We start from the raw sequence: 27,346 nt of genomic DNA, 5'->3' as shown, positions 1-27,346 counted from the left end.
GATCCACCCTTGCCGCTGCCGCGAACGATGGTTCTAAGTCGATCACTATGACGGAAGAAGCTTTCTGAACCATCGATCCTCACCAGGGGTAGAAGTATACATGTGCCCCCGAGCAAACAAGATTTGCATTGCCGCCGGACATGTATGGACCAGCAACAAGACATGTCCTTTGAAAGCCTCGTAACTATTTGATTGGCCTGGAAAGGGCCTAGCTAAAGTATAGCCATAGTTAGAGCAACGATGGCTCAAAAGTAGTAAATGAAGTGATCGCAACAACCGACATCCGCACATATCCAGCGCTAAAGAATAAACCATGTCATTAGCCGCCATTGCTCATCACGAAAAGGAAGGGGGGAGCGGTAGGAATCATGTTCAATAAAGACCAATGAGAAAACTCATAATCAAGCCAGTCTCAGAATAAGCGCTATCCATTATCAATTGGCTCAGTACGTACTCTACGTACTAGTATATATTGTTCATGATGAATTTGATCGGCCGTTATGCACACTTTCATAGCAATGATGCGCATTTTCGATCAACAACATGTATTAGATTCAGACATGCTTGAATCGCAAAGATAGTGCCTTGGTTTATTGTTTCCTGGGTCGTTGGCTCATGGCCAATAGAGCGGCAGAATTATCGCGCTGCCGTCTAGTACACGGGTCCATGACTATGGATGTATCCAGACGTTTCTGTGTAGGTCTGAGACAACGAGAGCATTGGTAGTATTGTCCCACCTGGCGCCTTTGCTCTGCTGGTTCAATTCCTCCTGATATAGTCTGAGCTTCGGTGATATTTGATGGCTTGCTGTAAGCTTGCAAGCGAGCACATCATGGCTTGGATCTTGTTATCCCATATAAAGCCCCAAGATAAGATATGCTAGTAGTAGATGGGTATTACTAAACAATGGACGTCCACCACACTGAACCATGTTACCAGAGACAGCTAGACAATTGATAGTAACAGCACACATCATCGTTCTGGAACCATCCATTTTGCTAGTTTACTCGAGTGTCATGTATATGAAGCTCGATAATGGTTTATTCGAAGTAACTTCAGTCCCGGAGTATAGTTAACGGCTAAGCTTTTTTGTCGAGTCATGAGCTGTCAGCAGATGTCAGGTGAGGAGCAAGTGACTTCTATTCTTATCACCCACACGCCCAGTTACACTGTAACTGGGCATCGATTCATTGTGATGGAGTAAACGCTACGCGCTTACGTACCACATTCACGGCCAAAGTGGGCAGCCATTGCGTCTCATCGTGACGACATGCCATTCATCGGCATCATCACCTACTTCTTATTCCCAGATCAGCCATTCATCCGCAGTTATTCATTCCGTCTGGGTTCCCGGTCCACGCTCAACGCCCGGTAAGTTTCACTACGATCCCCTTCTTTCTTCGTGACCCCACGGCGATCACTTACCGTGTAACCAACTCAACGGACTTGTTCTGATAGATTAATCCTCTCCTACTAGTCGTCATCCGACCCCTCATTGAACAACAGGGATAGTCTATTTGCTCTGTGCTCCCCGGTATCGACTCCAGCAAATGAGAGCCGATCTTGAGTCTGCCCGCATCAAATCACTGCCGGACGATGGCTTCTACATAGCGGATTTCATCTCGGAGGATGAAGAGGAGTTTCTCCTCCGGAAGGTAAGTGAGTTACCGTGGCTTTACTGTGCAGTGGCCTAAGTTCATTCAGGCCCCTGTGGGGAGGTTGGGCGCTCATTGGAACCCCGGCTATAGATAACGACTGCGCCGCTACCCCGCTGGACTCATCTAGCTCACCGGCGTCTTCAATCCTGGCCCTCGGCCCTGACCAAATCGAACGCGCTCATCTCCTCCCCGTTGCCTTCTTGGCTCGTCTCACCCATCATCACCCCTCGCTTCGACTCCTTGGGCCTTTTCGCCGACGCCCCGCATCGCGCACCGAATCATGTTCTGGTAAATGAATACCGCCCGGGACAGGGCATAATGCCGCATGAAGACGGTGCTGCCTACTACCCGCTCGTAGCTACTGTGAGCCTGGGAGCTCCTATCGTGCTAGATCTGTACGAGAAATGTGAGGACGGCGATGGGAACGGACATGGCCGGCGTCCGGTGTATAGGATTCTGCAGGAGAGACGCAGCCTGCTCGTTACCACGAAGAGTATCTATACCGACTTTCTGCATGGGATTGCAGAAACCTCCAGGGATGAAGGGCTGGGCGCAGAATCTATCTGCAACTGGGATCTGTTGAGGGAGCCAGACAGGTATGAGTGCGGCTGCCTGGAGAGGGAGACTAGGATAAGCTTGACTTATCGAGACGTGTTCAAAGTTGCAAGTCTCGGGAATACGATGAGGTTCCTGGGCAGTCGGTGACGCGAGGCATCCGGGACTCATGTCTCGGGGCAATTTCCCCGCTGGCCTCATGCTACATAATTAGTAAACCAAAGGGATCATGTTCCATCTCTCCCGCACAGACTCCACGCCGAATTTTCGCATGTACCACTGCCTGGTGTTCGCAGCGGTGACGCCCAAGTTGATAACGACAAATACGAGAGCGGACAACAGCGACTTGTTTACGACCTCACCCTTGGGCGCACCCAGCAGAGCTAGCGAGAGATATATCACACACTCTGCTGTATAATGCGGACAGATAATCCCGCGGAACATGGGGTGAGTGGGCAGGGTATACTTCTTCAAAGAGAAGAGATAATGGTGGCAGTCGTGCTGGACGCCCGACGCAATCAAGAAAAGAGGGATGCAGACAAAGGTGCGGAGAGACGGAGCTATCGTAACCTTGACGTCGTCGAGAATCACTTTATGAGACAGCAGGGCTCCTAGATGCGATCAGTGGGGTTCCGTACACTAGCCTGTCAGTCGGAGTGGTACCTGCTCCTTCAATCCATAATGCAACGGATACTGCTAGGTAAAATGCAAGGCCTACGAGCCAGTGAACAAACCACATTCTCGAGGCCGAAGGCTTGGCGAAGGCGTTGCACTCATATAGCCGCCTTGCACCCTGGATGAGCATGAGCGCCCAGCACAAGAAGACTTGCTGTATCGACATAGACTGTTGCATATGTTCTGGACTGATTCTCGTCGCAAAGGCCTGGAACACAGCACCCTGACACAAAAGCTGCGCAGCCCAGTAGACCGAAGCCAGAACGGAGGCAATGTAGAATTGTGTGAAGTAGCTGTGAGGGACTGTCAAGGCGGCAGCATAGTCAAGAGCGCGGGCTGCCGGAGAGGAGTCCGAGGACGCCGGGGGTGAGGACTGCGAGGACTGCGAGTCGGCCGTCGAGGTTGTACGAGCGCCATAAGGAATGAAGCGTGAGTGAAGCGAATCTGGCAAGATGCTGACGGAGAGGATCTAGGTAGGATATTCTGGGTTTAGTTTTGATGCAGGATCATTTCGCAACGTCGTCTGCCTCGAATTTGGAATGGCAACATATCGGTGCATACCGTGCAGGATGCCAAAAGGAAAAAGGCTCGAAGGGCGTCGATGGCGTCAATGTGCGTGGAGGAAAGAGCTGTATCCACTAGGTTGAAGGGAAGCTCCATTGCGACCGGAGTCCGCCGCCAATGCGGAGTAGGACTTTTGCAGCGGAGGGGGGAGGGGGGAGGGGAGAGAACAGCTAATGGCCACACCAAGGTCCGCCGGCTCCTATAATTGGTGACAAGAGTCTAGACAACAGGAGAGAAGCAGGAGAGGATGCGAGAGAAAGGCAAAGAGAGCGAGCTGCGCCCCGGGCCGGATGGTATCATGGCACCGGGGCGAGGGAGAGGAGGCTCTGGTAAAGTGGTAATATTACGGTTACAAAGGGTAGAGGCTGTCATGATGATGCGACACGTTCAAAAAGCTCGAGATGTGGAGAACAAAAACCACCGAAACCACTCCACAGCCAAGGAGATGAGCGAGATGAGCAGTCATAAATCATAAACAGGCCCTCCCCGTCCGAGTAGGAATCGGCGTGTGTTTGATCCACCAGGGTCTCGTGAGAAGGAAGCAGCTTGCGAGCTAGACCCGAGACTAGAGCGGCCTCTTCATCCTCCTGCAATAAACAGACCTCCCAAATGATCGGGTCATCGGAGGTCCGGAGGGAGGAGAGGACTTGAGGAGCTTCAATTCTCCTCCTCCGTCCGGTGTGTGTGTGTGTATGTGTATGCGTGTGTACTACCCCAGCATACTCGGTATTAAAAATAGGGATTGATTTGGATCAATCCAACATTCCGGATCACCGGACAACTTGACTCTTTCACTCCTTCATCACAACAAACACCCCCCCCTTTTTGTCCCAAAGGACTCGGACGATCCATGGACGGGGGTTGAGGTAGTAAAAAGTCAGCCATGCAACGCCAACCAAAAAGGCCGCCCACCACCATTAATTACCACCACAACAAGCTACACTACTAAACTGACATAACAGCAACAGCAACAACAACAACAACAGGAGCAGCGACAGCAGCAGCAGCAAAGAGGAAGGGGGGGCAAAGCGGGGCGATAAGCTGGAAGCAACCTTTGCGATGACTGGTCTCAGCCGAGGATGGGAGGAGATCTGCTGTTGCCCAGTGGGTCGCGCTCTTTTTTTTTGCAGAACCCTTCTAGGCTGAAAACAGCAAGAACCGGGTCACTCGGCCATCAATAATTGGTCAAACCAGGGGACGAGCTGATGCCTAGCCTGATAGCCTACGCAGCTTCCAAGGGAATTGACCCAATGGCGACGAGAATTGGGAGGGGACTGCCCATCTGCCAATCTGCCACTAAACTGGCACTGACTGCCATTTGACTGGCTCCCCCGTCCCGTCACTTTCCTTTTCTTTCGATTCTGTGGTCCCCCCCTCCTCCCTCCGTCTCCTCCGTTCCAGAGCCCGAGTTTCAGACGCAAGAGTGAGTGACCCGACCAAAAAAAGTAGAAATGAAAAGAAAATAAAAAAAAGTGGGCGCTATGCAGTCAGCTCCGGCGAAGGAGAGGAAAACCGAGAGAGAAAGAAGGAAAAGAAATGAATAAGGAAAATCAGTTAGATCTTTTTTCCGCCACATCGTTCCTCGACAGAGTCACTGGTCTTGACCGCCCATCCCCGCCCGCTTTTGGGCCTTCTCGCAGGATACTAACTAAAAACTGTGTACTAATCATTTGAGTTTCTGGATCTGGGTCGCGCGAGTCGACGCATTCAACCCTCAGGCAGAACCGGCCAGCAAGGCCAACAAGGCCAACAAGGCCAGCAGGCAAAGAGCAGGCTTTCCCCCGGTCGGTCGGGTCGCTTCAATCACGGCTGCAGCTGGACTTGTCCGTCGGAGGTGGGATTGAATGGATCGTGACTGGCGTTGGCCCCCCCCCCGCTGTACGTAAGGATCAAGGAAGGTAAGTCAGTCTGGTCAGCAGTAGCTGAACTGGTCTCCATCCATTCCATCTTTCCAAGGTGTCATAGTTGCAACTAGTACCTGGTTATAGGGTAGATACATCCCGTCTGCGTCCGTATTCAGCCTGCGGAAACGGCAGTGTGGTAATAATCAACACTGACCTACCCTCTTCTGCTCCCTGACTGCCCATCATTTGCCGTTTCATGGGGTTCGAATAAACGTAAGTACTTTACTTGGCGGGTCACGAATTGTCACATCCCCAGCTATCTATTTATCGAATTTGTTCAATTTAATCCACACTTTCCACAGGCCACAGTAGCAGCAAGAAGCAGCGGCAGCAGCCACCCCTCAATTTCACGAAATGAGTTTCAATACCCTGAATTTCTGTACCGTACTTGGTCAGACTGGGGGACTATCTATGACTAACCAACTAGCGAAAGGCATTTGCTCCGCCGGTGGCCAAATGGCAAGGCCCCCGGTGGTAAGTTTCCCGGGGCGAATACTAACTATGACCACTATGACCACGACGACTCGAACGATGAACTAACGATCGATTGATTTCTTCTGCTTGCTGCTGCTTTGGCTGTTGCTGCTGCTGCAGCTGGCTGAGGCGGCGGCGGATGACTCCTAGCAATCATCATTCATCCCTCGGGGTCGTCGTTTCCACCCCAATGCGTGATTAGTCCAGTAACTACGGGTGCACTACTATTATTACTGTTATCATCATTATTATGATTATTTGGTCTTGACTGTTGTTATTGTTGTTGTCTAACTGTCGCTGCTACTGCTGCTGCTGCTGTTGTCATTTAGGATCATATTAATTTTCTTATTCGTATTCTTATTTCTCCAGTTTCTCTTTCTTTTTAGTCACAATTAATTTCCATAACAACTTCTGATTATTTTGAATCCCTATTTTCCTTTTACCCTTTTTTGTTGCTAGTTCGCCCTCCGGATCCTCCAGAAATCTTCACTAACCATCCACTAAGACCCAACTAACTTCACGGACGGCGAACTACTCCTACCGCCCTGGTCCTGCTACCAACTTCCACTACGGGACCGCCATTACCTGGTAATTTCGCCCATCCCAGTGCCCGTCGGCCGTTTCAACTTCTCCCATCTTCTTTCATCTTTTCTTTCTTCCACTATTTCTGTCCTCTCGACTTAACTTCTTCTTCCCCCCTTCCAACTCCCCCATCCAAACCATCCGCTTAGTTTCTTAACTCTTATTTTCTTCCCCTCTTCTTCCTCCCCTCCCTCCCCCTCCTTCTCCTTCGTCTTGTCCGATTAATTACTACTTCGACTCCTCTTACACCTCCCGACCGAATTTCCCTACTACTTGCTATCCTGTCGCTACCCTCTCTCTTGACTTCAACACCAACCTTGACCTTTTTCTGGCCCCTCTCGCCACTCTTCAATCGACCCGGCTGTTCACCCTTTTCGCTCTCGCTCTCTACCACCCCGACCTTTCTTTTCGTCCGGTGAAAGGAAATAAGCTGTCACTTCTTAATTTACGTTCAGCGTGGTCGAGCACCAGCTTCCGCGCGCAACTGCTGGTGTATCTGACCACGGGTCTTCAAGTCCGCCACGGCCCCCGAAAATGACGAGCAGAACCCCCAGAAATCGAGTGCTACCGCTATGAGTGATGTTGAGGCTGTCTCCTCCCTGCCAGCTTCCCTGGATGCCGGACAAAGCGCTTTTGCTGTCAAGGTGAACCACCAGTCTACCTTGGGTCATCCACCTTCCAAGAGGACCACTCCCCCGGTTGCTCAGGATGTGGATGCTCCCGCTAAAGAGGTAGATCCTGCTGTCGGGGACGGCGATGGGCCACCGAGCCCCAAGGCTGACTCGGAGGCAGAAACCATAATTCAATCGGGCCGCGAATCTCTGTCGCCTGAGAAGAGACGGAAGTTCATAAAACATGAACCGAAACGACGTGATGATGCAAATGACCATGCTGATGCCGCAGAGAGCGATCTTCCTCCTAATGATTTGCAAGTGAGAAAGCGGAAATCGGCGGACGATGATGATGATGTGCCCAGTGAACGCGACCGTCCGGTGCGCCCGGCCAGCCCTCAGCGGAGGGCCGGCTCGCCACCTGCCCCCATAGTTAAGATTGAGAAGACCGAGGAACCCCAGACGGTACCCAGTCGAGTCGAATCGTCCCATCCGATCACATCCGCCCCCAGAACGTCAAGGAAGCGCAGCTTCAGCGAGAGTGTCGACGGGGAGGCGGATGCTCGTCGAAATGCACGTCAACATCACTCGGCAGCCCCCCGCGACCGGGAGCGACGAGAGCTGAATGGGATTTCTCTCCCTCGCCCAACACCGAACGATCGATCTGTCTCACCAGTTCGTTCTCATAAGCGGACAGCATCCGGCCCTCAGCTCAGCAGCGATTTGCAACGAAAGAGGAAGGCACCCACCCCGCTCATCTCTGGGGTGCCCAGGCAGAGTTCCGAAGACAGACAGTCCGTCTCCTCATCTACCAGCGGGTCTCCCTTGCCCAGTGCCTATGTACGGAAGGTTGCGTCTGTGGATGGTGCTTCGGCGTCTCCCGCACGGCCTATGGGGCACAAGAAACAGCGAGATCAAAATGGCCGGACGCGACTTGCACGTGCCTGTGCCGCCCAGGAGTTGGAGGTAGCCATGGCTCGACATGCCGAACGACCGGAGGATCTCAATGTTGCTGATAATGCGGGAAATACACCACTACAGATTGCTGCCCTGGAAGGTTGTGCGTCCATTGTCAAGTTCTTGCTAGAGGCTGGCTGTGAGGTCGAGACCAGGAACATCGACAGGGACACGCCGCTGATAGATGCTGTTGAGAACGGGCATCTTGATGTTGTCAAGCTCTTGCTTCAGGCCGGTGCAAATCCCCGCGCAGTCAATGCCGAAGGCGACGAGCCCAGCGATCTGATTCCTTCAGACTCGGAGGAGTACGACGAGATCCGGCGCGTGATCGAGGAAGCAAAGGCGAACCCACGCCCGAGTCGTCGCTCAGAAGAGCAAACAGGATCTGGGAATAGGGAAACGTCCTCCCGTCGGGTTGCGATCAATAGTCCACGTGAATCGCCACCGGTCAGTGGACAACGAAGTCCGCCTTATGCTGGTATCACGAGCAAAAGGAAGAGTGTCAGGAGCGAGGCTACTCGGAATGATCTACTGTGGACCAAGGCTACACCAGAGAATCTACAAGCATTCGCTGCCAAGGGCGATATCGCTGGAGTTGCCAACATTCTTAATGTCGGGCAAAGGGCGGATCCTGAGTCTATGATCGCCGCAGCCAAAGGTGGTCACGATGAAGTGTTGTCCCTTCTACTTGGCATGGGCGATGCAGATCCGGATCCAGATCCTGTACCGGGCGGCTCTCAAAAGCCGGGATACAACACCCCTATGTTGGCAGCGATTGGCCGAGGCAACCTTCCCGTGATCAAACTGCTCCTTGCTCAACCAAGTTTCAATCCGACTCGCCGTCTCCACAAGGACCGTACCTACTTCGAATTGTCTCGGGAGCGTAGGGCTGATAATTGGGAGGAAGAATACGATCTTCTGCGTGATGCATACGACGACTATATCCGGACAAAGAAGCAGCGCAAAGCCGAATTCTCATCTCCGCGACGAGTGCGTGAAAGGGAGAAGGAAGGCAAGCGAACCGGCCGCAGAGAATCACCGTCCCCGGGAGGTCGACCTAGGAAAGCAATGGCGAGCCCTGGCCGTCGAGATTCGTCTAAAGATGCACTTTCGAAGGAGCGCCGGAGAGAGGCTATGGCTCATGGAAAGGAAAAATCCAGTGCACCTCGTCCGAAGGTTGCCCATGTTGCAGCAGGCGACCAGGACGCGTCGCGTTCGGAACCGGCTCGGTTCAAGGGATCTTCTGCAAGGGACGGCGAATCTAGTCGTGGCGATGAAGCGCCCAAGAGGAGACGCTTAATTGCTGGACGACCCCCAGACCGTGATAGGAGAGTCCCTAGTTTACCTCCGTCCGAGTCCATCTCGGGGAGAGACGAGAATACCAAGACGCGCCCTGATCCTTCTGAATCCGCTACTTCCAGACCTGGACCGCCGCATTTGAAACGCGGACGCAGCAGTGTTAGTCCCGATCGACCGCGATCACGTGATACCGATGGCGAACGGCACCCGCGTGATACCCAGAAGAAGAAACGGCGTGTGCTGTCGGAGGACGGCACACCTAACATTACCAATGGAGGTGTGAAGAAGAGCCATCCAACCTCGGAAGATCTCAAGACTCCTGCTCGTCATAAGGATGACACCCAGGCCATAGAGCCTAAACGGGAACGATCGAGAGAACCTGACGTTCCGTCTAGGACAGCAGAGAAGAACCCCGTGAAGGAGGAGCAGGAGAAGGTTGAGACTCAAGGGTTAGAAGATATTCCCATGGAGGACTCAACAAGCACCGCGGAGGCTGAAGCTAAAGCCAAAGCCGAAGCTAAAGCTAAGGCTGAAGTCAAGGCTAAGGCGGAAGCCAAAGCCAAGGCTGAAGCTGAAGCTCAAGCTCAAGCCCAAGCTCAGGCCCAAGCCGAAGCCGAAGCTGAAGCGCGTCGGCAAAAAGAAGCCGAAAAAGCTGCTGCAGAGCGACAGGCAGAAGAAGAACGCTTAGCGGCCGAAGCGGAGAAGGCTCGAGTAGAAGAGGAAGAGCGGGTAGCGCGCGAGGCTCGTATTGCCCAGGAGAAGGCTGCAGAGGAAGAGCGCAAGCGGATCGAGGCGGAGCAACGGCGGATTAAGCAAGCCGAGGACGAGCGCCAGAGGCGCCTCGAACAAGAAAGGCAGCGCCTTGCTAAACTGCGCAGGGAGCAGGAAGAGCAGGAACAACGCCGGCGAGACGCCCTCCCCAGTCGGCTCAGAGCTGCAGCAAATCTCGTGGGCTCGAATGATCCACTGGCGAAGAGTCATGCATGGCTCAAGAAATTCATGCCAGTGGTGACTGCTGAAACGAAGCAGCTTGATCCATCCTGCGGGCCGACGGTGGCTGAGGAAAAATGGGTTCCGAATTACCTCGTCGCACCATTGCTGGCGACGAACGATCTTCAGTTATCTCAATATGCCACATGGGAGAAGCGCAATGCGACACCTACGCAACGCATGAACTTGTGGCGTGTCACACGAAGGATGCTGGTTCAAGCGGAAGAGACGGAGTTTCTTAGCTCGTCCTTCGAACAGATCATGCAAAAAGACTGCGAAGCACGACCCAAATACTTCGAGATGGAACATGTATTTTGGGTTAAGGTATGTTGATCCTGACAAACCAATTGCTTGAGCACGCGCTGACGTATCTAGCTGTCTGATTTCATGGATCTCGTTCCCCACATACCGCACCTTCATGGGTTGGACATACAGTTTCTGAAGATGCACATTGATCAGGAACCCAAGCCGCAGCCCGTGCTTGAGCTGCCGCAGGCTAATGGACATATATCTGGGACGCCGATCGAGGAGGCGCCCGGGCTTTTGGGAGGAAATGGGTTGACTAACGGCTATGGACACAGCCGGCCTAGTACATACGTCTAATTGTTTGTGCTTCAGCGTTCTTTTAGCTTGACGCTAGCCTGTACAGGTGAAATTCTTGATGTATGACTATGATACCTGATGTGAGACGTTGGATAATCAGTCTTGGAGTTCGTAGCGGTACTCGTAGCGATGTTCTCTGCATATGAGTAGTATATGAGTACCGCAGTATCGCAAGTATACATACAGATCACGTGACATATCAACAACCTTGACCTTATCGGAACTCACGTGACCATGACTAATGCGTAGGGCACACATTTAGCGAGAAAAGGAGCCCAAAATTGCGCCCACCACAGGCCGAGCACCACCACCTACTAGTCTATACAAGAACAAACTACCTCGACTCTTTGAGGATAATCCGACATCTCGTCATACAACACAATCATCAAAATGGTGCGCCTCCCCCCCCTACCAGCTACCTTCCCAACAACACACCACCACGATCAAATGAATTAATCAACTAACCAATGTCTTGATATATGTTATAGTCGGACGGAGAAGAGACCCAATCCAACCCCGTTGTCGCCGCCGATGAGGTCGAGGTTTCGGCCGACGCTGGCGCCGGTGGCCAGATGTCCGTCCTGGATGCCCTGAAGGGAGTTCTCCGTATCTCTCTCATCCACGACGGACTTGCCCGTGGTCTGCGCGAGGCCGCTAAGGCCCTGGACCGTCGTCAGGCTCACATGTGTGTCCTGAACGAGGGCTGCGAGGAGGAGGCCTACAAGAAGCTTGTTGTGGCTCTCTGCTCCGAGCACAAGATCCCCCTGATCAAGGTCCCTGATGGAAAGATGCTTGGCGAGTGGGTTGGTCTTTGTAAGTCATTACCTTTTATCCCCATCCCTTTGGGGATGTGATGTTACACCCTGCGGGGTGCTTTGTGTGGATGGGGTTTGCTAATGCGAATGGTTGTGGTATAGGCCAGCTCGACCGTGAGGGCAACGCCCGCAAGGTCGTCAACTGCTCTTGCGTCGTCGTTAAGGACTGGGGTGAGGAGTCTCAGGAGCGCTCTGTCCTCCTTAACTACTTCCAGACTGAGCAGTAAATTGCTCGCTTCGATATGAAAGTCTGAGGAGTGGTAGTAGGGGTTTCCACACTTTTTTTTTTTTTACCCCCTTGAGTGGTGTGGTTCGGTCGGTGGTGTAGGGTCCGCGGGGGTAGTTATGTGTCGAATGGTGGTGAAGGGATATCTTGGGATGGGGAAAGGACGGGGTTTGTGAATTTGGTTTTACGGGCTGCTGGGCTTTTTCTCTCTCGGGTGTGCGTGCTGCTGCTGCTGCTGCTGCTGCTGCGCGTGTCTCTTGCTGTCTGCATATTATCCCACCTGTTTTGTTGTATCTAGCTACGATTTGGGTGTTTCACTTTGTGATAGCGTGGATCAGACAATTGACGGATCATGGTACTCTACTTCTTGTTCTTTCCAGGGTGTCGGTTGTGGGAGGGTGTAGATGCTCAATGTGTAGATTGGTGTAAGGTAACTGGGTAATATTTGCACATTTTGACATGAATGCTGATACTGGTATAAAAACACCCGGCTATGCAAACATTGTCCCGTCCAACGCCATAAATATAAGCAGGGCCCCAAGATTAGCAGTTTACATATGACATATGTGACAGACAGCTGTACCGTGCTGTTTTTTTTTTTGGTTAGCGGAACCCGTACGAGGGACGCACCATTTTCTTCGACTCTGGTTTCAGTGACAGCTGTTGGTATGGCGAGCTGCCCGGGTCGTAATATAACCCTTCGATATGTCCAGTCTGCCGGTTTAGTGAGATATAGTAGAATCCCGAAATCGTTAGTCCTTGTCGGGAGTCGGTGGGCGTGATGAAACAGCGTTCTGTAGAGCCTTGTTAGTATGGCCTTACAGCCCCTGTCAATCGAACTCACCCTTCCATCTCATCAGTATCCACTGCTTGGATAACTGCTCAGTTATCCACTTCCGGCTCACGAGTTTCCGCGTCATTTCTTCATCGCTCAGATTCTTGAATGGCTGCAACTCCCGCCAATATGTACTGTCAATCTCCGCATCTGCTTTGAAGTTCTTTGTTTCGAGCGTATGTTTGTTAAAATCGATTATCTCTCCCTCCAGATATGTAATGATATGTGCATCATGCGCCGGGGTCGTTTTGTCCGGTATGTTGTATGCCTCCATGGTACCCGACAGCGTCATATCGTCCGGGTTGATACTATGTATAGTGACCTTTACCGGCCAGTTCTCGTCCTTACCACCCCCGAGGTGGTAAATATTATTGGCCAGGTACCGTCGTCCTGTTGTGGTATATATACTGATGCGACTGTTGTCACTCCCATTGACAATCATGGGGTCCTGGGATGCCGACGGACTGAGCCCTCGTTGTGCGAAAAGCGAGCTCGCACTGCTGGCAGCCCGCTGCGACCCCGAAAAGACCATACCCGGACGAAGCCATGAACTTTCCGGCGGCGGCGCTATCGAACTGATATCGAGGATAAAGTCATCCTCGTTCCCGTTGAGGAAATCAGTATGTACAAACCCCCCTGCGGCCGCTGAAGTGAGACTTTCCTCAAACGAGGTTGAATACCGCAGGCGATCCAGATATAAGATAGTCTCCTTCAACCGTGGATTCGGAGGGTTGTCCATGTGTAACTGTCGGTGAGCGCTTATCCGAGCGCGTAAGTCGTTGTGCGTCAAATATCGTTGCGACTCGCCCCGGGCGCTGGGAAGGAAGCGATATGCTCGTGAGGCTGATGGAGGGCCTGGTCGCTCTCGACTCTCATCCGAATCCTGGGAAGCCCGTTCCCGCTCTAACAAATAGTCGTGAAGCGCCCTCGCGCGTGTCCGCGAACCCCGCTGTTGGCGTCGCACCGACTGTAAGAAAGCCTCTGTTGTCGAAAGAGCCGGGTCGCTTTGGCGATTGGAACTGCCGTCAGACGGTTCGTCTGGCAGTGTTGGGGGACTTCGACCAGCGGCATCCCGGCGCGCGTGGCGACGAGCAGCCGCGTAGCGATCGGAGAATCGGCCGAACCATGAGATGGTGTTACTGTCGTGAAGCGGCTCGTAGCCTACGTCATCGTCATCGTCATCGGAGGCCGGAGCCCAGCCGTATACTGAGCGGGAATTCGACATCTGACCTTCGTAGTTGGGGAGATTGGTCGAGTTGGGGTTGCCGGAGGCGTCGCGTTGACGGCGCACGATGGGGATGCGGCGGTTGATTTCAATGCGCAAGTGGGACGGATCATCCAGCTCCATGGGCTCTAGATCGAAATCAGACGCGATTTGCTGTCGACGTCGGCGCTGGCGACTGAGTGAAGAAGCCGAGTCTGGTGGGGAGCGCACACGAGATCGGAGAAAGCTCACGTTATCATCATGAGCGTCATCGGACACGGCTGCGGGGAGCGAGGGAACAGGCAAGGAGAGCGCGGTCAAAGGCCGAAACGAAGAAGCGGAAGACGACTGAGCGGGGGGATCCTGTGATAAAAGGAGAGAAGGTTAGAGTGGAAACTCATCTGTCGATGGCATCAACCGAGAAGGTAAAGGCACGTCACAACATCGGCTTGGTACCTCAATCCCACGGTCTGCGCAGAGTCAATGTGGCGACCGTCCCGAGGTACGGGATACGCAGGAACAATCGACATGGATGGAGGGCCAGAACGAATAGTGAAAACTTACCGATGGCGAGTTGACGGGGGGCATGATCTGAGTGAAAGCAACAGGTGTAGATCGAGTGGCGGCGGAGAGGCAGTCCGCCAGGGAGGAAGATGGATGATGGGAGATCGCATCCACCAGGAGGCGGTACAAGGAGAAAGGAAAATCCCCAACAAGTAGTAGCTCAAATCGAGGAGCCGGAGCGAGTGAAACATAAATTCCCGACCGTTGGAAGGGTGCGAAAAGACGAGCGGCGATGCCGAAGCAACAGAATGTGAGAAAGAAGATGAGGTTTTTGACTTGCAGGAAGTTCGATTCCAAAGCAAATCCAAAAGCCGCCGAGTCACTGGATTGCCTAATCGGGCACCCCTCGCCGACTTCTCGTTTGAACTTCTTCCTTTACTTTCTCTCACAATCTTCCCGGGAGACTTCATGTCTTCCTTGTACCTGCTGAATTCTTCCATCGCTGCATATTTGTCTTTGACATCTTAAACATTCCTCATACACAACGGGGCTCACTCCCTTCATCCTCCGACGCTGGGTTCTGTGCCTGGACAGAACCCCGGATGTGCCCCATAGTTATACTCCACTAGACCATTTAGATATCTACGTACAACAATCATCACGCTACGCACTTTATTTCCAGCCAAAGGGGAAGTCCTGCACAGCCGTCTCATCCATCTGAGCGAAACATGCAAGGGATTCTCATCGAACTCCACTCTTGAATACCTCATGCCCCCGGAATTATGTGAACTAATGCAGGATGACAGCGTCCGTCTATAAGCCGAGTCCACTATGGCTTTAACGGTGCGTTTCGTGCCAAAGCCAATCTTATGTCATTCCTGGGCATCCTGCATGGTCTGGTCTTGGTCGATCGGATGCCGTGTCGCCAAGTTGCACCACTGCGAGACCCATCTATTCATTCTCTCCGTGATGGAGCCATGTCGGTAATTCGGCCTGGTAGACGGAGCAACTCCGACTGCTCTTCACCATCATAAATATCACATGTTGTCTCATTTCGTCGTCTATGTTGTGCATCTGCCAGCCCACCAGGAGATCGACTCATTCTCCACCAGCAAATATAGTCACTCGCCAGCATGGTCAAGATCAAGTCCATCGAGTACTTCCGCGTCCCTCCCCGTTGGCTCTTCGTCAAGATCGTCGATGAAGATGGCCAATGCGGTTGGGGAGAAAGTACTCTAGAAGGCCATACCGAGGCCGTCGAAGGCACATTAAATGCTCTCTGCAAGCGGTTCCAAGGTTACGAAGCCGAGTACATATCCACCCTCCCTGCTGGGCAAGGCATCCAACTAATCTCGAGTGAACAGTGACATCGAACACATATGGCAGATGGCCTGGCGTCTGGGTTTCTACCGCGGAGGCCCGGTCTTCATGTCCGCCATTTCAGGAATTGACATCGCACTCTGGGATCTGAAGGGCCGTCGCCTTGGCGTCCCCATCTACCAGCTCCTCGGAGGCAAAGTCCGGAACAAACTGTCCGTCTACGCATGGATCGGAGGAGACCGGCCCTCCGATGTTGAAGCAGCCGGGAAAGCTCGTCTCGCGCAAGGCTTCAAAGCCATCAAGATGAATGCCACCGAGGACATCAACTGGCTCGATTCCCCTCGTGCGTTGGACTCCTCCGTCGAACGGCTGAAAACCGTCAAAGCACTGGGCTTAGACGCAGCCCTCGACTTCCACGGCCGCCTCCACAAACCAATGGCCAAACAGCTCGCCAAAGCCCTGGAGCCGCACCGCCCTCTTTTCCTGGAGGAGCCGCTCCTCTCTGAACACCCCGAAGCCATCAAACAGCTATCGGATCAAGTGTCTTGCCCCATCGCCCTCGGTGAACGCCTCTACAGCCGCTGGGACGTGAAACGCTTCCTGGAAGACGCGAGCGTGGACATTCTTCAGCCCGATATCGCTCATTGCGGGGGTATCTCCGAGCTACGACGCATAGCTTCCATGGCCGAAACGTATGATGTCGCAATTGCCCCGCATTGTCCTCTGGGATCCATCGCTTTGGCGGCGTGTATGCAGGTGGACTTGGCGACTCCCAACTTTGTCATTCAGGAAATGAGTCTGGGGATGCACTATAATACGGAAGCGGGCGAATATGATATTACTAGCTACGTCAAGGATCCTAGTGTATTTTCCGTCAAGGATGGATATGTCGATGCTCTGACGGCGCCGGGATTGGGGATTGACGTGAATGAGGAGCTGGTCAGGCAGTTGGCGGTAAATTCCGAACCCTGGGCACCTAAGGAATTCTTTGGACCTGATGGGGGCATCCGCGAGTGGTAGCTTCTTTGAAAGTTATTTAATGTATCTGGCATAGCGTGAATAGATAGTGTTGACCTATACGACAGCATGATGAAACGGGCTATGCAGTACTTCTTCTATGTAAAAAAATCTATGTACTATTCATTGAGAGAGTATTCCTCAATATTCTAATATCAAATATCCCCTCCAAAGGGAGAAAAGTCCTGCATAACACATGCCGCAGAAACATCATTAGGCCTTCCTTGCCGCATTGCACTGATCCGCCCGCTTGATGCAGTCATTGATCATATGCCAGAACGCATCCAAATCCACACCACGGGGAATGCAAACCGCGTTAGGGTTCGCCTCAACCACAGACCGACCCAGCGAGCCCACCAGCGCAATGTCAGTTCCATGGAGTCCGTCCGTGATGACATTGACGGAGAAGCGCTCTCCGCCGCGGTCGTCGAATTTCAGGACCTGGTCGGGGTGGCTCTTCGCGTAGGCAGGGTTCAAGGTCGACAAGATGACCGCCACAGCAAGGGGGTCGTGCAGGGGAGGACCAGTGGAAAGACCGAAGACGGTTTCGTAAGTATTGGCGAAGAAGATCAGGAGCTCGTATAGCATCTGACGCAGGGTGGTGGGCTCGACGGAGGCATCGTCCACGCCGTGGCGGACGAGGTTCCGGACGCTCTGGTCGGCAAGGACTTGGTGGGTGAGGTCGAGAGTAATCAGGGTGGTCTTGGATGCAACGACTGGGTCGCTGAAGATGGCTTGGGAGGCTTCGGGGTCACACTGGTTTTATATGGTGTTAGTAATGGTAGATACAGGAGGTCGGTCTCCTAAGAGAGGCTGGCTTTGGGAGGTAGTAGTATAGGGGACATACGTAGATGTTGAACTCAGCAAGGGGCGTTACGTTGCCAATTCTGTTTTCCTGTCCCTCGAGTCTGCTCATGGGAGCGTCGGTGAATCCTTCACCAACACCTCCACCCATGATGGTCAGACCGGCAATGTGCTCCGCAACCTCGGGGAAAGTCGCGAACAATAGGGCAACGTTGGTCAGTGTGCCGGTTGCAACAACCCATGGTGTACCCTTGGGGTGCGCCATGAGGGCATCCCGCATGGCCAGAATGGGGTTCTTGTCTGTGATCGGGGCCGTCGAGGCCTTGGGCAGGAGGTCGGTACCGTCCAGACCAGAGTCACCTATATTTCGCAAAGGTTATTCTCACGGGCTTCTGCTTTAGTGAAAGCACATTCATCCGCAATGCTTACCGTGGATATTGGGCGCATGGAGAGCGGGTCTGCAGAAGGGCTTCTTGCTTCCGGGGTACACGGGGATCTCTGGCCGGCCGATGGCCTCCAGGACCCGGGTGGCATTGATAGTGGTGTTCTCCAGGGAGGCATTGCCGTGAATGGTGGTAATACCGAGAAGCTTCAGCGAGGGATGGTGTGCAGCAAGGAGGATGGCGAAAGCGTCCTATATATGGGCCAAAACTCCTGAGTGGTTAACCTTGTATACATGATTTTCTCTGACTCATAGATCATACTCACATCGTGGCCTGAGCGCTTGTTAGCGTAGCTACACTTGGATGGAAAAGAAGTACCTACCTGGATCACAGTCCAGCCACAGGGGGATCGGCGTGTCCACTGAGGAAGCCATTGTATAGCGCCACCAAAAGATATAAAGAAAAAAAAAACAAAAGGAGAAAGAGGGGACGCCGAGATGACAGCGAAAAGCGATTGCGGGGATTGCAGACAGATAAGAAAACCCCGTGCCGATAAGCCTTATCGGCGGGCACGGGTCTAAATCAGCCCTAAGCCCTACCTTCCCGATACGGCAGGGACAGAGCGTCATCCCTCCAAGTCCGTCGCAGTTGCCGCGGCTTGCTGCTCTTGCTTCCCCTGCCTGATGGCATTCTCACCGGGAGCGCCTTTTTCTCCGACTGCTTGATTTCTTATATCTGCTCTGTACATACTAGGTATCATCACGGTCTACTCTTTTTGCTCCCGTTCTGCCTGCTTTCCTGCGATGAGATGACCAGCGACCCTCTCCGCCCGGGCCTCCATCCGCTGTCGCATCTCAAAGCTGGCCCAACGACCTCCAGCTCGAAGTCGACGGCTGTGCCTTCGTCTCCAACTCTGCAGTCTTTTGCACAAACTCCGACGCGCCCGCAGCCAGTCAAACATGCCAGTCGAGAGGATCCAGTCAATGCGACGAGCGACAAGGCGACGATTGCTCTAATTCGACGCGTCCTATGTCCTCAAGCTGGTAACCATGGGGGTGCCACTACTCCTCAGCCTCCGGAAGATCTGCTGCCTCCACTTACGAGCTCGAATGAGGTAGATCGTCAGCTTTATGCGCTGATTGCCATCATCGTCAAGGAGTTTGTGTACACTTGGTACTCAAAGATCACATCGGATCAGGTGCTCGTGAACGAACTCCTGCAGGTCATTGCACACTGCACCCGCGCTCTTGAGCAGAGGTTGCGCGAGGCCGATGTTGCGCAGCTGTTTCTTGATGAGATTCCTGCTCTCGTTGAGAGGCACATTACATGTAAGACCTTGCGTCTTGTCCGACGTCTAAGGAGGGGTACATGAGCTGACCGCGGCCTTGGTTGTCTATAGCATATAGACTAGCGAAGCAACAATCAGAACAGTCTTCGATATCTCCTCCGCTCCGCGAGCTTTATCATGCTCTGAATCCGCATCCAGGCCTCTCACCGATCCCCGACCCATCAGACGCTCAAGCTGTTGCACAGCAAAGAGAAAATGAATCAATCTATCGACAACTATTGGTTCACGGCATGTTAGCGGTGCTACTTCCCACGGAGGACCTGGAAAATGCTTCTCTGCGGACTTTGCTCGGCGACATCCTGGCAGATCTTGTGCTGGGCAACGCAGTGGCCGGGAAAATCAGCGAAGGATGGTTCTTGTGGGACAGTATCACGAAGTTGGTGGACAGAGTAGGGCGCAATGAACAGGAGGAGGATGCAGCGACTGCAACGATGGGTCAGCGATCCAGACTTCACAAGTACGGTCTTCTCTCTCAAGAAGCGTTCACGGAAGGTCATTCGTCGTCTCAAGTCCAAGTGCCAGTTCCCGACTGGATCTGGCAAGCGCTACAATATGCCTACATGATCTACGTGACTTTACGTTTCATTGTGATCGGCCTGTTTCGCGTTGCATCCGCTCCTCCGGTTACCGCGTCCCTGACACCATGCCCTCCAACCAGCAACGCGGACGGACCCCCCTCGTGCGCAACCTCCAAGAAGCGCCCGGTGCTGGACTACCGATTGTATGGCATGGTCTCGCAAGTGATGGATGTGCCGCAGCGGATGCCTTGGCTGTGTGGAATGCTCGCACTGATCCAGTATCTGATCCTGGCCGGTCCAGGTAAATTGGGTGATACGGATAGTGTTCTTGATAGGTGAGTCGCACATCCCGATTTGAAATCTCCCAAACCCTACCCCCCTCCATCATCACTCGCAAGCAATCTCCTACAGGCCACGGATGGCCGTTGGATTCAGATGGGTGTTTCGAAGCGCGAGACGGCGCGACCCTAAGAGGCATGTGGTCTCCCAACTGTGGAGAAGCGGTACGGTTGGATCTCCGAACCATGATCTACACAGACGGCGGCGACCGGTGTGTTTGCGAGAGTGATGGTCAGAGAGGATGATGGTGCGCAGTGGTCGAGAAGCAAGCCATTGGAGTAAAGACGGCGGGCCAGCAGGAGTATGCAGGTGGGATGCGCATTGCGCGCATGCTGCAACGATCACTTGATCGCCTGGTGGATGGCAGCCCCCGCCCGCCCTCGTCTTCTCGACTCTCATTCGCCCAGCCCCTGGCCGTCTCGTCATTACCGACTGTGACCGGCGCCTACTGTTTTCTTACCAGACGGGTACCGTCCGTTACATGACACCGGACTCTCGTCTGGCTTGCCAGTTCTGCAGACATCAAATTTCCAGTTGATTAAACTGCTAGCTAGCATGTTGGACGGGAGGGCTAGTTGGCTGGCTGACTGTGCCCCCCTCTTCCTCCTCCCCCCGGGGGAAAGAAAGAAGGAGCTTTGACATCCTCTGGTCATGCCATCCGGGACTGGGGTGCCTTCGGACATACCGAACTGCTACTTACTTTCTAAATTGCTCTTCCGTTGGACCTGGTTTGGTCTGCAAGTCTGCTGCCGTCTGTCAATGGGTCTGTCAATTTGGGCCGTGGGCTGGCCCGGCCCTTCCGTCCCGTCCAGCTCCAGCTCTCTTTTTTTGTGCCGTGCACAACCTGGTCGAAGGGGCAGTCAAACAATGATCGCGGCATCGATCGCACAAAGATTCAGAGGGTAGGAACCGCAACGAAAAAAAGCAATTTTTGCACTACCGGCTAGTCGACCACCTCCTTCGAAGTTAAATCGAGCGAAGACCGCCTATCCCTGCCCCTGGAAATGGGCGTAGTCGAGGTCCTGGCCCACGGACCGACGCTAATGGGCCTTCAAAATGAATCATGACGATCAGGCACCTATTGGTTGAGCGAAACGGTTTTATGACTTGGAGAATTGCATGGATAGGGCGGAATCTCGTCCTGTTCTCCATTTTCAAGCCAATCAATCACCTAGTTCGCCCCCATTTTTATCTTTCTGAGATGGAATCCCGGCCATGACTCGCCGGGGCCCTATGGTGCGTTCAGACACGCTTCCGGAGGGCGCCCAGGTTGGGTTTCCCCCGAACAAGGCCTGAATCGTCATCTTTCTCTGCTCCGTTGCTGAACGGATGAACGAATCCGAGGCGCTTATGCTCTCAGTCCGCGACCTTGTCGTCATCTTCACCACTGGCAGCATCTCCATTCGCACCAATAACTGGCCCAAGCTCCTGTACTGCCCCCCTAGCCAAGCAGATCCCTCTTCTAGTGCTACTGGACTTGCTCACTTTATCGGAGTGTGGCCGTCATTACTATCCTGATGGGGCAAACCGCTTCTCCACAGTCTGAGATTCTGTCAAGTGTCAACTGTTACCTCGGGGCTATCGCGGACCTCCCCATGTGATTCGACTGTTGACTCCTTCTGTTTCTCCTTCAGGATGAATGCCTTACCTTGAACCTAATTATCGTTTTTCCACTTCATTTTCATTGTTCAAAAAATTATTTTTTCTTCTTTTTTCTTACGTTTTCCTTTTCTCCACTAGGTTCCTTCACGAGACCATCCGCGATCATGTCCTTACCCCCGCCCTTTTCCCAAACCTGCTTCTTGCGACTAGGGCCGCGCTCTTTCCTTTGAACGCCCGGCCAGCGTCCACAGCGGCAGATGGTCGCGCCGCGGCTTCGGCGCCGCAGCTGTCCGTGCAGCCTCCAGCATCTCCTATAGTGAAAGGGTCTGTTAACGACGCCGCTGGCGCAAGTGACGCTTGCAGTAGCGTTTCCTCGTCTGGTGTCTCCGCGACAGCGCCCTTATCGCCGGATCCGCGGCCTTCCACGCCCGACGTCGCTTCTATCAAGCGACGCTGTGCGGCCAGCATTCTCTCCCGGCTTCCTCGCCCAATCGCACGTCGTTTCTTCGGTGTCCCGTCTGTTCCTATCGAGCATAACCCGCCGTCCCGACGCCCAGGGCGACTGAGTAGCTCCGACGAGCCTGAATCGCCCTGGCTCGACTCTCCCCAGGCGTCATCCACGGTCTCACCCGCAGATTGCGGCCACGAGGAGTTACTCCTACTCGCTGCCGTTGAGGAGATTCTCGACCTCTTTGCCGATGATTATTGCAACAAGCATTTAATATATTCCATCATAGAAGCCATTCTCACAAAGCTCCTTCCGGAGTTGTCTGAGCGCAGCATCGCCGAGCTAATGGAGGACAGGGGGGTACCCCTGGCATCTGACTTGACTCCGCCTACCCATGCGGGCTCATAGACGGCGTACAGTGTACGCGGTGCGCTACATCGAGATATTCCCTTCCCCTAGGATAGTAATGTTAATGATACCAATATCGCATAATAACCCTTCTTTCAGGGTTCAGTTCTTGCTGAAATCCCGTAGACAAGTAGTGCTTAAGCCACTCATATAAGCGGCATGTAACCCTCCATCACCACGTGCCCAAGTTGGGGTGGCTTCTGGTGGCAACTAGGGCGTGTCACCAGAAAATGTGGGCCCAAACTAAGTGGAAGTAAACATTTCCCTTAGCTCAACTCTCATGCATGCCCCAGAATACAGGCGTTGCTAAGAGGTCTTTTTCATTTCCTCAACCCCACCCGCCAACGGCATGAATCCAAAGCAGTCACGTAGTAGTTTAGTAGTAGTAGTAGTAGTAGTAGTAGTAGTAGCCAATACATCAATGGCCAAAAAGAGCGACAGTATAGTAGATAGGTAGTAGTATGATACGTAATGGTTACAAACACATGCCGACATGGACAGACAGAAAGACCAGGTACCGGGATGGTACAAAAATGCCATCTTGCCTGGGCCGAACGTCAAAAAAGAAACGAGGCAAACCTGCAGAAGCGTCAACGAATGAGAAGGCCTCCCGATCTAGGCGTGCTAGCCGTGGGGAGGGGGGAAGCCCCGGTTGCTGGCAGGCCGAAGAAGGACCTGACAGGGTCCCTTATGGATGGGTGCCTTATCTGTCGAATCAGACCAGCCCCATCTCCCCAGAGACAGCGCATAAAGGACCGGGGGGAGGATCAAACAAGGTATTAGTTGGTGGGAATAGCGCAGAATGCGGTGTGAAAAAATAATAATCACTAAAGCAACGACAAATAAGAAAGAAGAGAAGTAAAGAGGGAAAAGAAAAAAGAAAAGCCACAATTAGTCTGGATATCGTATGATCACGAGTCTTCCAGGTTGTTTGCCAGTTAAGTTTACCCCGGCTGGCAGCCCTATCAACGCACATCAGGTTAATGCACAAGGATTTCAAAAGATGTTCAATGAACAGAGGAAAGCAAGGAAGGACAGGTACAGAACAGTGAGACAAATGCAGATGCAGGCAAATCCGCGCGAGCGGGTAAGTTCTGGATAATATGCTCCTCTCGAGACAGAAGTATATGAGCCAAATAGTAAAAAGACAAAAATAAAAAACATCCCAAGGCCGTATTCCAAAGCGACACTCCTCTCAACACCAAAGGGTTGCGAACAGGACCAAGCACCTGCGTTCCCTTCCCTTTAGACCGGATATTTGAGGTTGCCCTCGCGCGGTGTATCATCGACAAAAGAAATTTTTCTCAGGGCCTCGGAAGTATCGCAGAGCCACTGACTGACACATTCGATTTGGCATGAAAATGCAATGTTAAAACAGAAGACCGCCCGGTAAGAATAATCATATGTGGTATAATGAAAAGAGCAATAGAGAAACACCAAAGAAAATATTAGGATAATATGCCAAAGGTAGTGATCACATGTAGTCGCTACATGTTTGGGATGCCATGGTCCGGGAGATCACTGGCAGACCAGGTCTGTCTAGCCAAGGCTGTGGATGCTTCTCTTCCTGTTCAATTGAGGTGAATCGTCATGTTCATCAATTCGAGTGAGACCCCCTGGGAGGGTCACTTGCTGTGCCTTGGCGAGCTCAAGCCTTTCCATCAACTTCCCAATTGTCATGTAATCATCTGCCCCAAGTCCTGACGGCTGCTGTTTGAAGTAATTCATCACGAGCTCTAGTGCTCTCCTAGCTTCATCCTGGGTTGGCGAACCCGGGGAGCTAACCGGAGACACGGTGTTGGACTTCGAGAACAATGGTGGATATATGGACTTGGCTTTGAATTCCGGATTGCTCCGATTGCGTTTAATTGTATTCGCAGACGTATCAAGCGCTGGGAGGAATTTCTGGTCGTGATGTTCCTCAGGGGGAGGTTGATGTTCTGAGATTGAGAGTGACTGTCGTAGTACGGCTTTTGTCAAATGCTCGGGGTTTTCATCAGGGCACATAAGGTTCGGGTCGGACGAACTGAGCGGAAATGTTTGGCTGCGTGGTCTGGTGGTATTGCCATCCGCGGATGAACCAAGGGACTGGCTAGTAGGAGTAAATGGACTTTCGGTTACGAAAGTGGATGTCGGACTGGTAACCCCAGCAGAGAAAGAGCATGTTGTGTCCAGTGAGGTTGTACTCTTGGTATGCGTGTGCTGATAGTCACTTGTAATCTCTGCAAGACTCTGGACAAGCTCGCCCCTGATGTTCTCATTGCTCTGGACGGGTGATAGCGGCAATGGTGATAGGAAGCCTGTGGGGGATGTAGGCGAGAGTAAAGTGGGCGACTGGACCGCGGACGCCAGTGCTGAATCGATGCTCAAACAAGTAGGGCTATCCGATTCGCTCTTTGTGCTGGTCCAAGAGCCCTTGCGATTCCTTGCCCCCATCAAATTATACTTGCGTTTGAATTTCTCCAACCAACTGGTACTTAGCACCTTCTCCTTGCCGTCTGAACTGCCACAGGTACTAGCAAAGAAAAGGGCCTTCTCACGTATCATCTCATCGTTCAACGGGTAGCCCTGTTTCTGGTAGTTCCGTGCCCAATTAGACAAAGCCTTTTCAATATCTGGGACCCTTCCTTTGGCACGCTTGATGGGAGATCGACTGCCATCGTCTGGATTGAGATACTTATCCTTCTGCCGCAGGACCTTTGAGACAGTACTTTAATCATACCAGTTAGACGATTTTTTTCAGCGAGTGGGATCCTCTAAGGGTGACTTTACCTTCTTTCAACACCAAATAATGCTGCAAAATGTACTAGTTAGTCTGAAGTATCTTCCCTCAGTAGGATTAGAGAACGCTTTACCTCCAATGTCTGTTTGCTTGGCTGTCTTATTCTCCTCGTGATAAAGACACATCCGCCGACGGTCTTCATCCGTCAGAGTCCTGCGAGGCGTTGGGTTGCTATTCGACTTTCCAGTGGATGACTTGCCAGATGATGATTTCCCAGCCGTCGACTTGCCTGTAGATGCCTTGCTAATAGATGCCTTGCGAGGAGCTGCTGGAATAGTTGGCACCGGGGCCAGTGTGGGTGGTGCCTGCATCAAGGGTACAGCTGGCATGCCCGGTTCCGGGAACGGCCCTTGGTTTGAAAGCATACTAGGCCAGGAACTCGGGGGTGGAGGCATGGCTATTGGCAATGTCTCATAAGGTGGGGGGATATCGACGCCATAGGATGGGTCTAGTGGTACGACTCCGTATCCAAAAGCTTGGTAGTCCAGCGTTGGAGATTGCTCGGAGGGACTGAATCCACCTATATCAAGCCAGGAAGTCTGCGCAAAGTCATGTTCCTGCGCATGGCTGCTCTCTGTGTCCATGTCTGACGAGCGAGCCCTAAGCGTGGAGGCTGTATGCGGAGGATGAGAGATTAAAAGGGGTAGTGATATCACAATTGTTCGTGAGTGGTGGTGATGATTGCACCGATGTCAGTGTCCGACGAGGACAGTCTATCGGCGCACTATAGAGGTTATAAAGACCGAGATCGGGTGATTTGGGAATCGATAGACGGGTGAAAAAAGCAAAGTAAAGGAATGTCCAGTAACGACGGACAGCTTAAGACCAAGACAAGGTAGGCAGACGCATGTTCGAGCTTGAACGGATGATAGACGAGAAAGATGGTGCGATTACGGAAGCTGAGGCGCTCGCATGCATCAACTGGAGCGGATGGAAAGCGAAGATCCTCGGGAGCAAATCTCCTTCACACTCGTAGTTCGGAAAGGTTCCCAGAGTAGTAGCGCATACCAGACACCTGCAGCAGGCCTGGAGTCTGATCTTTTTCTGTACAAGGGGGGAAAAGAACGGAAAAATGGAGAGGCGGGTCGTCTTATGGGGAGGGGTGGGAGGAAGTGCGGCGGGTGGGTAAAGCCTGGAGTTTAAAAAAGGGACAGGCCAGGCCACCGGCACAGGGACGATCAGGGAAGGAAGAGAATCAATTGGAGAAGGAAACGACGACTAGGAGATGGGAGGTAAAAGGGTAAGGTACGGAAGGTACGTCAGTTCACGGACAAAACTGGGCGGAGAAGGCAGTAGTAGTAAGTACAGTAGTAGCAGTGGTTGCAGTAGGTTATGGAAGGGAAAGTAAGTAGCAAAAGTAGTAGATATAGTAATACCCAATGCATGGATGTAGTAGGTTTGTGCAGTACCTACTGAGTACGAACTAAGGGAAAATGTACCTAGAGCGTATTTCGTGGTATACTTACTCCTACTACTTCAGGTTCTAGCTGGTAGATCAGTCGGTAACCTCCGTACAGATGTCCTGACTGGAGATTACTAGTACTAGTAGTAAGTCGTAAATGCTCTAGGTAACCTGCTTCCTGTCCTGCATCAGCCGATGAGAATCGATACAGATAGATAGGACCTCCTACCGGGAAACTAAGTACTACTACTAAGTTACTGAGATACATCGAAGGGCTGGATCCCACCGATATTGAGGAGGGGAACCCCCGGTTCGTTGATACCTAACCTATCAGATCTATCCAAGGAAATTATTACGGACAGCCAGACACGAGGCCGCCGCCGACGATGCGATACATCCAGATTTTCCAGATAGCGAGAAACCTGGAGCTGTGGGCGAAATGGGAAAAAAAAAGGGAAGGTCTAGGGGGAGGGAATAATAATCGAAAAAAAAAAAAAAAGGAAAGAAAAGAAAAGAAAA

At 52.6% G+C, this 27,346-nt stretch overlaps 9 protein-coding genes across 9 annotated transcripts; 4 read left to right on the top strand and 5 right to left on the bottom strand.

Moving 5' to 3' along the window:
- Nucleotides 1-1,084: 1,084 nt before the first annotated feature.
- On the top strand, nt 1,085-2,363 carry BO83DRAFT_437004 (uncharacterized protein; the record flags this gene model as incomplete). Its single annotated transcript, XM_025535997.1, has 3 exons — nt 1,085-1,371; nt 1,478-1,655; nt 1,749-2,363. Exons 2-3 carry the CDS (start codon nt 1,551-1,553, stop codon nt 2,361-2,363), a joined length of 720 nt encoding a protein of 239 aa, XP_025388382.1. The 5' UTR covers nt 1,085-1,371; nt 1,478-1,550.
- Nucleotides 2,364-2,393: 30 nt separating this feature from the next.
- On the bottom strand, nt 2,394-3,864 carry BO83DRAFT_20920 (putative 3-oxo-5-alpha-steroid 4-dehydrogenase). Its single transcript, XM_025526700.1, has 3 exons — nt 3,450-3,864; nt 2,877-3,357; nt 2,394-2,824 (listed from the first exon to the last, which is right to left on the bottom strand). The coding sequence occupies exons 1-3, from the start codon at nt 3,546-3,548 to the stop codon at nt 2,424-2,426; spliced, it is 981 nt and encodes a 326-aa protein (XP_025388381.1). The 5' UTR covers nt 3,549-3,864; the 3' UTR covers nt 2,394-2,423.
- Nucleotides 3,865-6,984: 3,120 nt separating this feature from the next.
- BO83DRAFT_426590 (putative histone deacetylase complex subunit (Hos4)) lies at nt 6,985-11,914 on the top strand (the record flags this gene model as incomplete). Its single annotated transcript, XM_025535292.1, has 5 exons — nt 6,985-10,593; nt 10,645-10,858; nt 10,919-10,932; nt 11,361-11,685; nt 11,790-11,914. 5 exons carry the CDS (start codon nt 6,985-6,987, stop codon nt 11,912-11,914), a joined length of 4,287 nt encoding a protein of 1,428 aa, XP_025388380.1.
- Nucleotides 11,915-12,516: 602 nt separating this feature from the next.
- BO83DRAFT_437001 (GID4/VID24 family protein) lies at nt 12,517-14,482 on the bottom strand (the record flags this gene model as incomplete). Its single annotated transcript, XM_025535996.1, has 3 exons — nt 12,517-12,707; nt 12,758-14,315; nt 14,393-14,482. The coding sequence occupies 3 exons, from the start codon at nt 14,480-14,482 to the stop codon at nt 12,517-12,519; spliced, it is 1,839 nt and encodes a 612-aa protein (XP_025388379.1).
- Nucleotides 14,483-15,273: 791 nt separating this feature from the next.
- On the top strand, nt 15,274-16,901 carry BO83DRAFT_20738 (mandelate racemase/muconate lactonizing enzyme family protein). Its single transcript, XM_025526687.1, has 2 exons — nt 15,274-15,765; nt 15,821-16,901. Exons 1-2 carry the CDS (start codon nt 15,590-15,592, stop codon nt 16,794-16,796), a joined length of 1,152 nt encoding a protein of 383 aa, XP_025388378.1. The 5' UTR covers nt 15,274-15,589; the 3' UTR covers nt 16,797-16,901.
- BO83DRAFT_378017 (uridine-cytidine N-ribohydrolase) lies at nt 16,888-18,495 on the bottom strand. Its single transcript, XM_025531145.1, has 5 exons — nt 18,363-18,495; nt 18,306-18,313; nt 18,027-18,231; nt 17,641-17,957; nt 16,888-17,549 (listed from the first exon to the last, which is right to left on the bottom strand). The coding sequence occupies exons 1-5, from the start codon at nt 18,412-18,414 to the stop codon at nt 17,007-17,009; spliced, it is 1,125 nt and encodes a 374-aa protein (XP_025388377.1). The 5' UTR covers nt 18,415-18,495; the 3' UTR covers nt 16,888-17,006.
- Nucleotides 18,496-18,788: 293 nt separating this feature from the next.
- BO83DRAFT_407840 (PXA domain-containing protein) lies at nt 18,789-22,723 on the top strand (the record flags this gene model as incomplete). Its single annotated transcript, XM_025533997.1, has 8 exons — nt 18,789-19,308; nt 19,380-20,181; nt 20,740-20,774; nt 20,928-21,087; nt 21,167-21,204; nt 21,546-21,687; nt 21,727-21,793; nt 21,939-22,723. 8 exons carry the CDS (start codon nt 18,789-18,791, stop codon nt 22,641-22,643), a joined length of 2,469 nt encoding a protein of 822 aa, XP_025388376.1. The 3' UTR covers nt 22,644-22,723.
- Nucleotides 22,724-23,557: 834 nt separating this feature from the next.
- On the bottom strand, nt 23,558-24,055 carry BO83DRAFT_20641 (uncharacterized protein). The gene has a single exon (XM_025526681.1). The coding sequence runs from the start codon at nt 23,927-23,929 to the stop codon at nt 23,651-23,653; it is 279 nt and encodes a 92-aa protein (XP_025388375.1). The 5' UTR covers nt 23,930-24,055; the 3' UTR covers nt 23,558-23,650.
- On the bottom strand, nt 24,056-26,173 carry BO83DRAFT_20640 (centromere binding protein B). The gene is made up of 3 exons (XM_025526679.1): nt 25,499-26,173; nt 25,416-25,437; nt 24,056-25,353 (listed from the first exon to the last, which is right to left on the bottom strand). The coding sequence occupies exons 1-3, from the start codon at nt 26,007-26,009 to the stop codon at nt 24,183-24,185; spliced, it is 1,704 nt and encodes a 567-aa protein (XP_025388374.1). The 5' UTR covers nt 26,010-26,173; the 3' UTR covers nt 24,056-24,182.
- Between the last annotated feature and the right edge of the window lie 1,173 nt (nt 26,174-27,346).

This window comes from Aspergillus eucalypticola, assembly GCF_003184535.1.
Source record: "Aspergillus eucalypticola CBS 122712 chromosome Unknown BO83scaffold_11, whole genome shotgun sequence".
NCBI classification, from domain to species: Eukaryota; Fungi; Ascomycota; class Eurotiomycetes; order Eurotiales; family Aspergillaceae; genus Aspergillus; species Aspergillus eucalypticola.
This window is presented reverse-complemented; position numbering and strand designations above follow the sequence as displayed.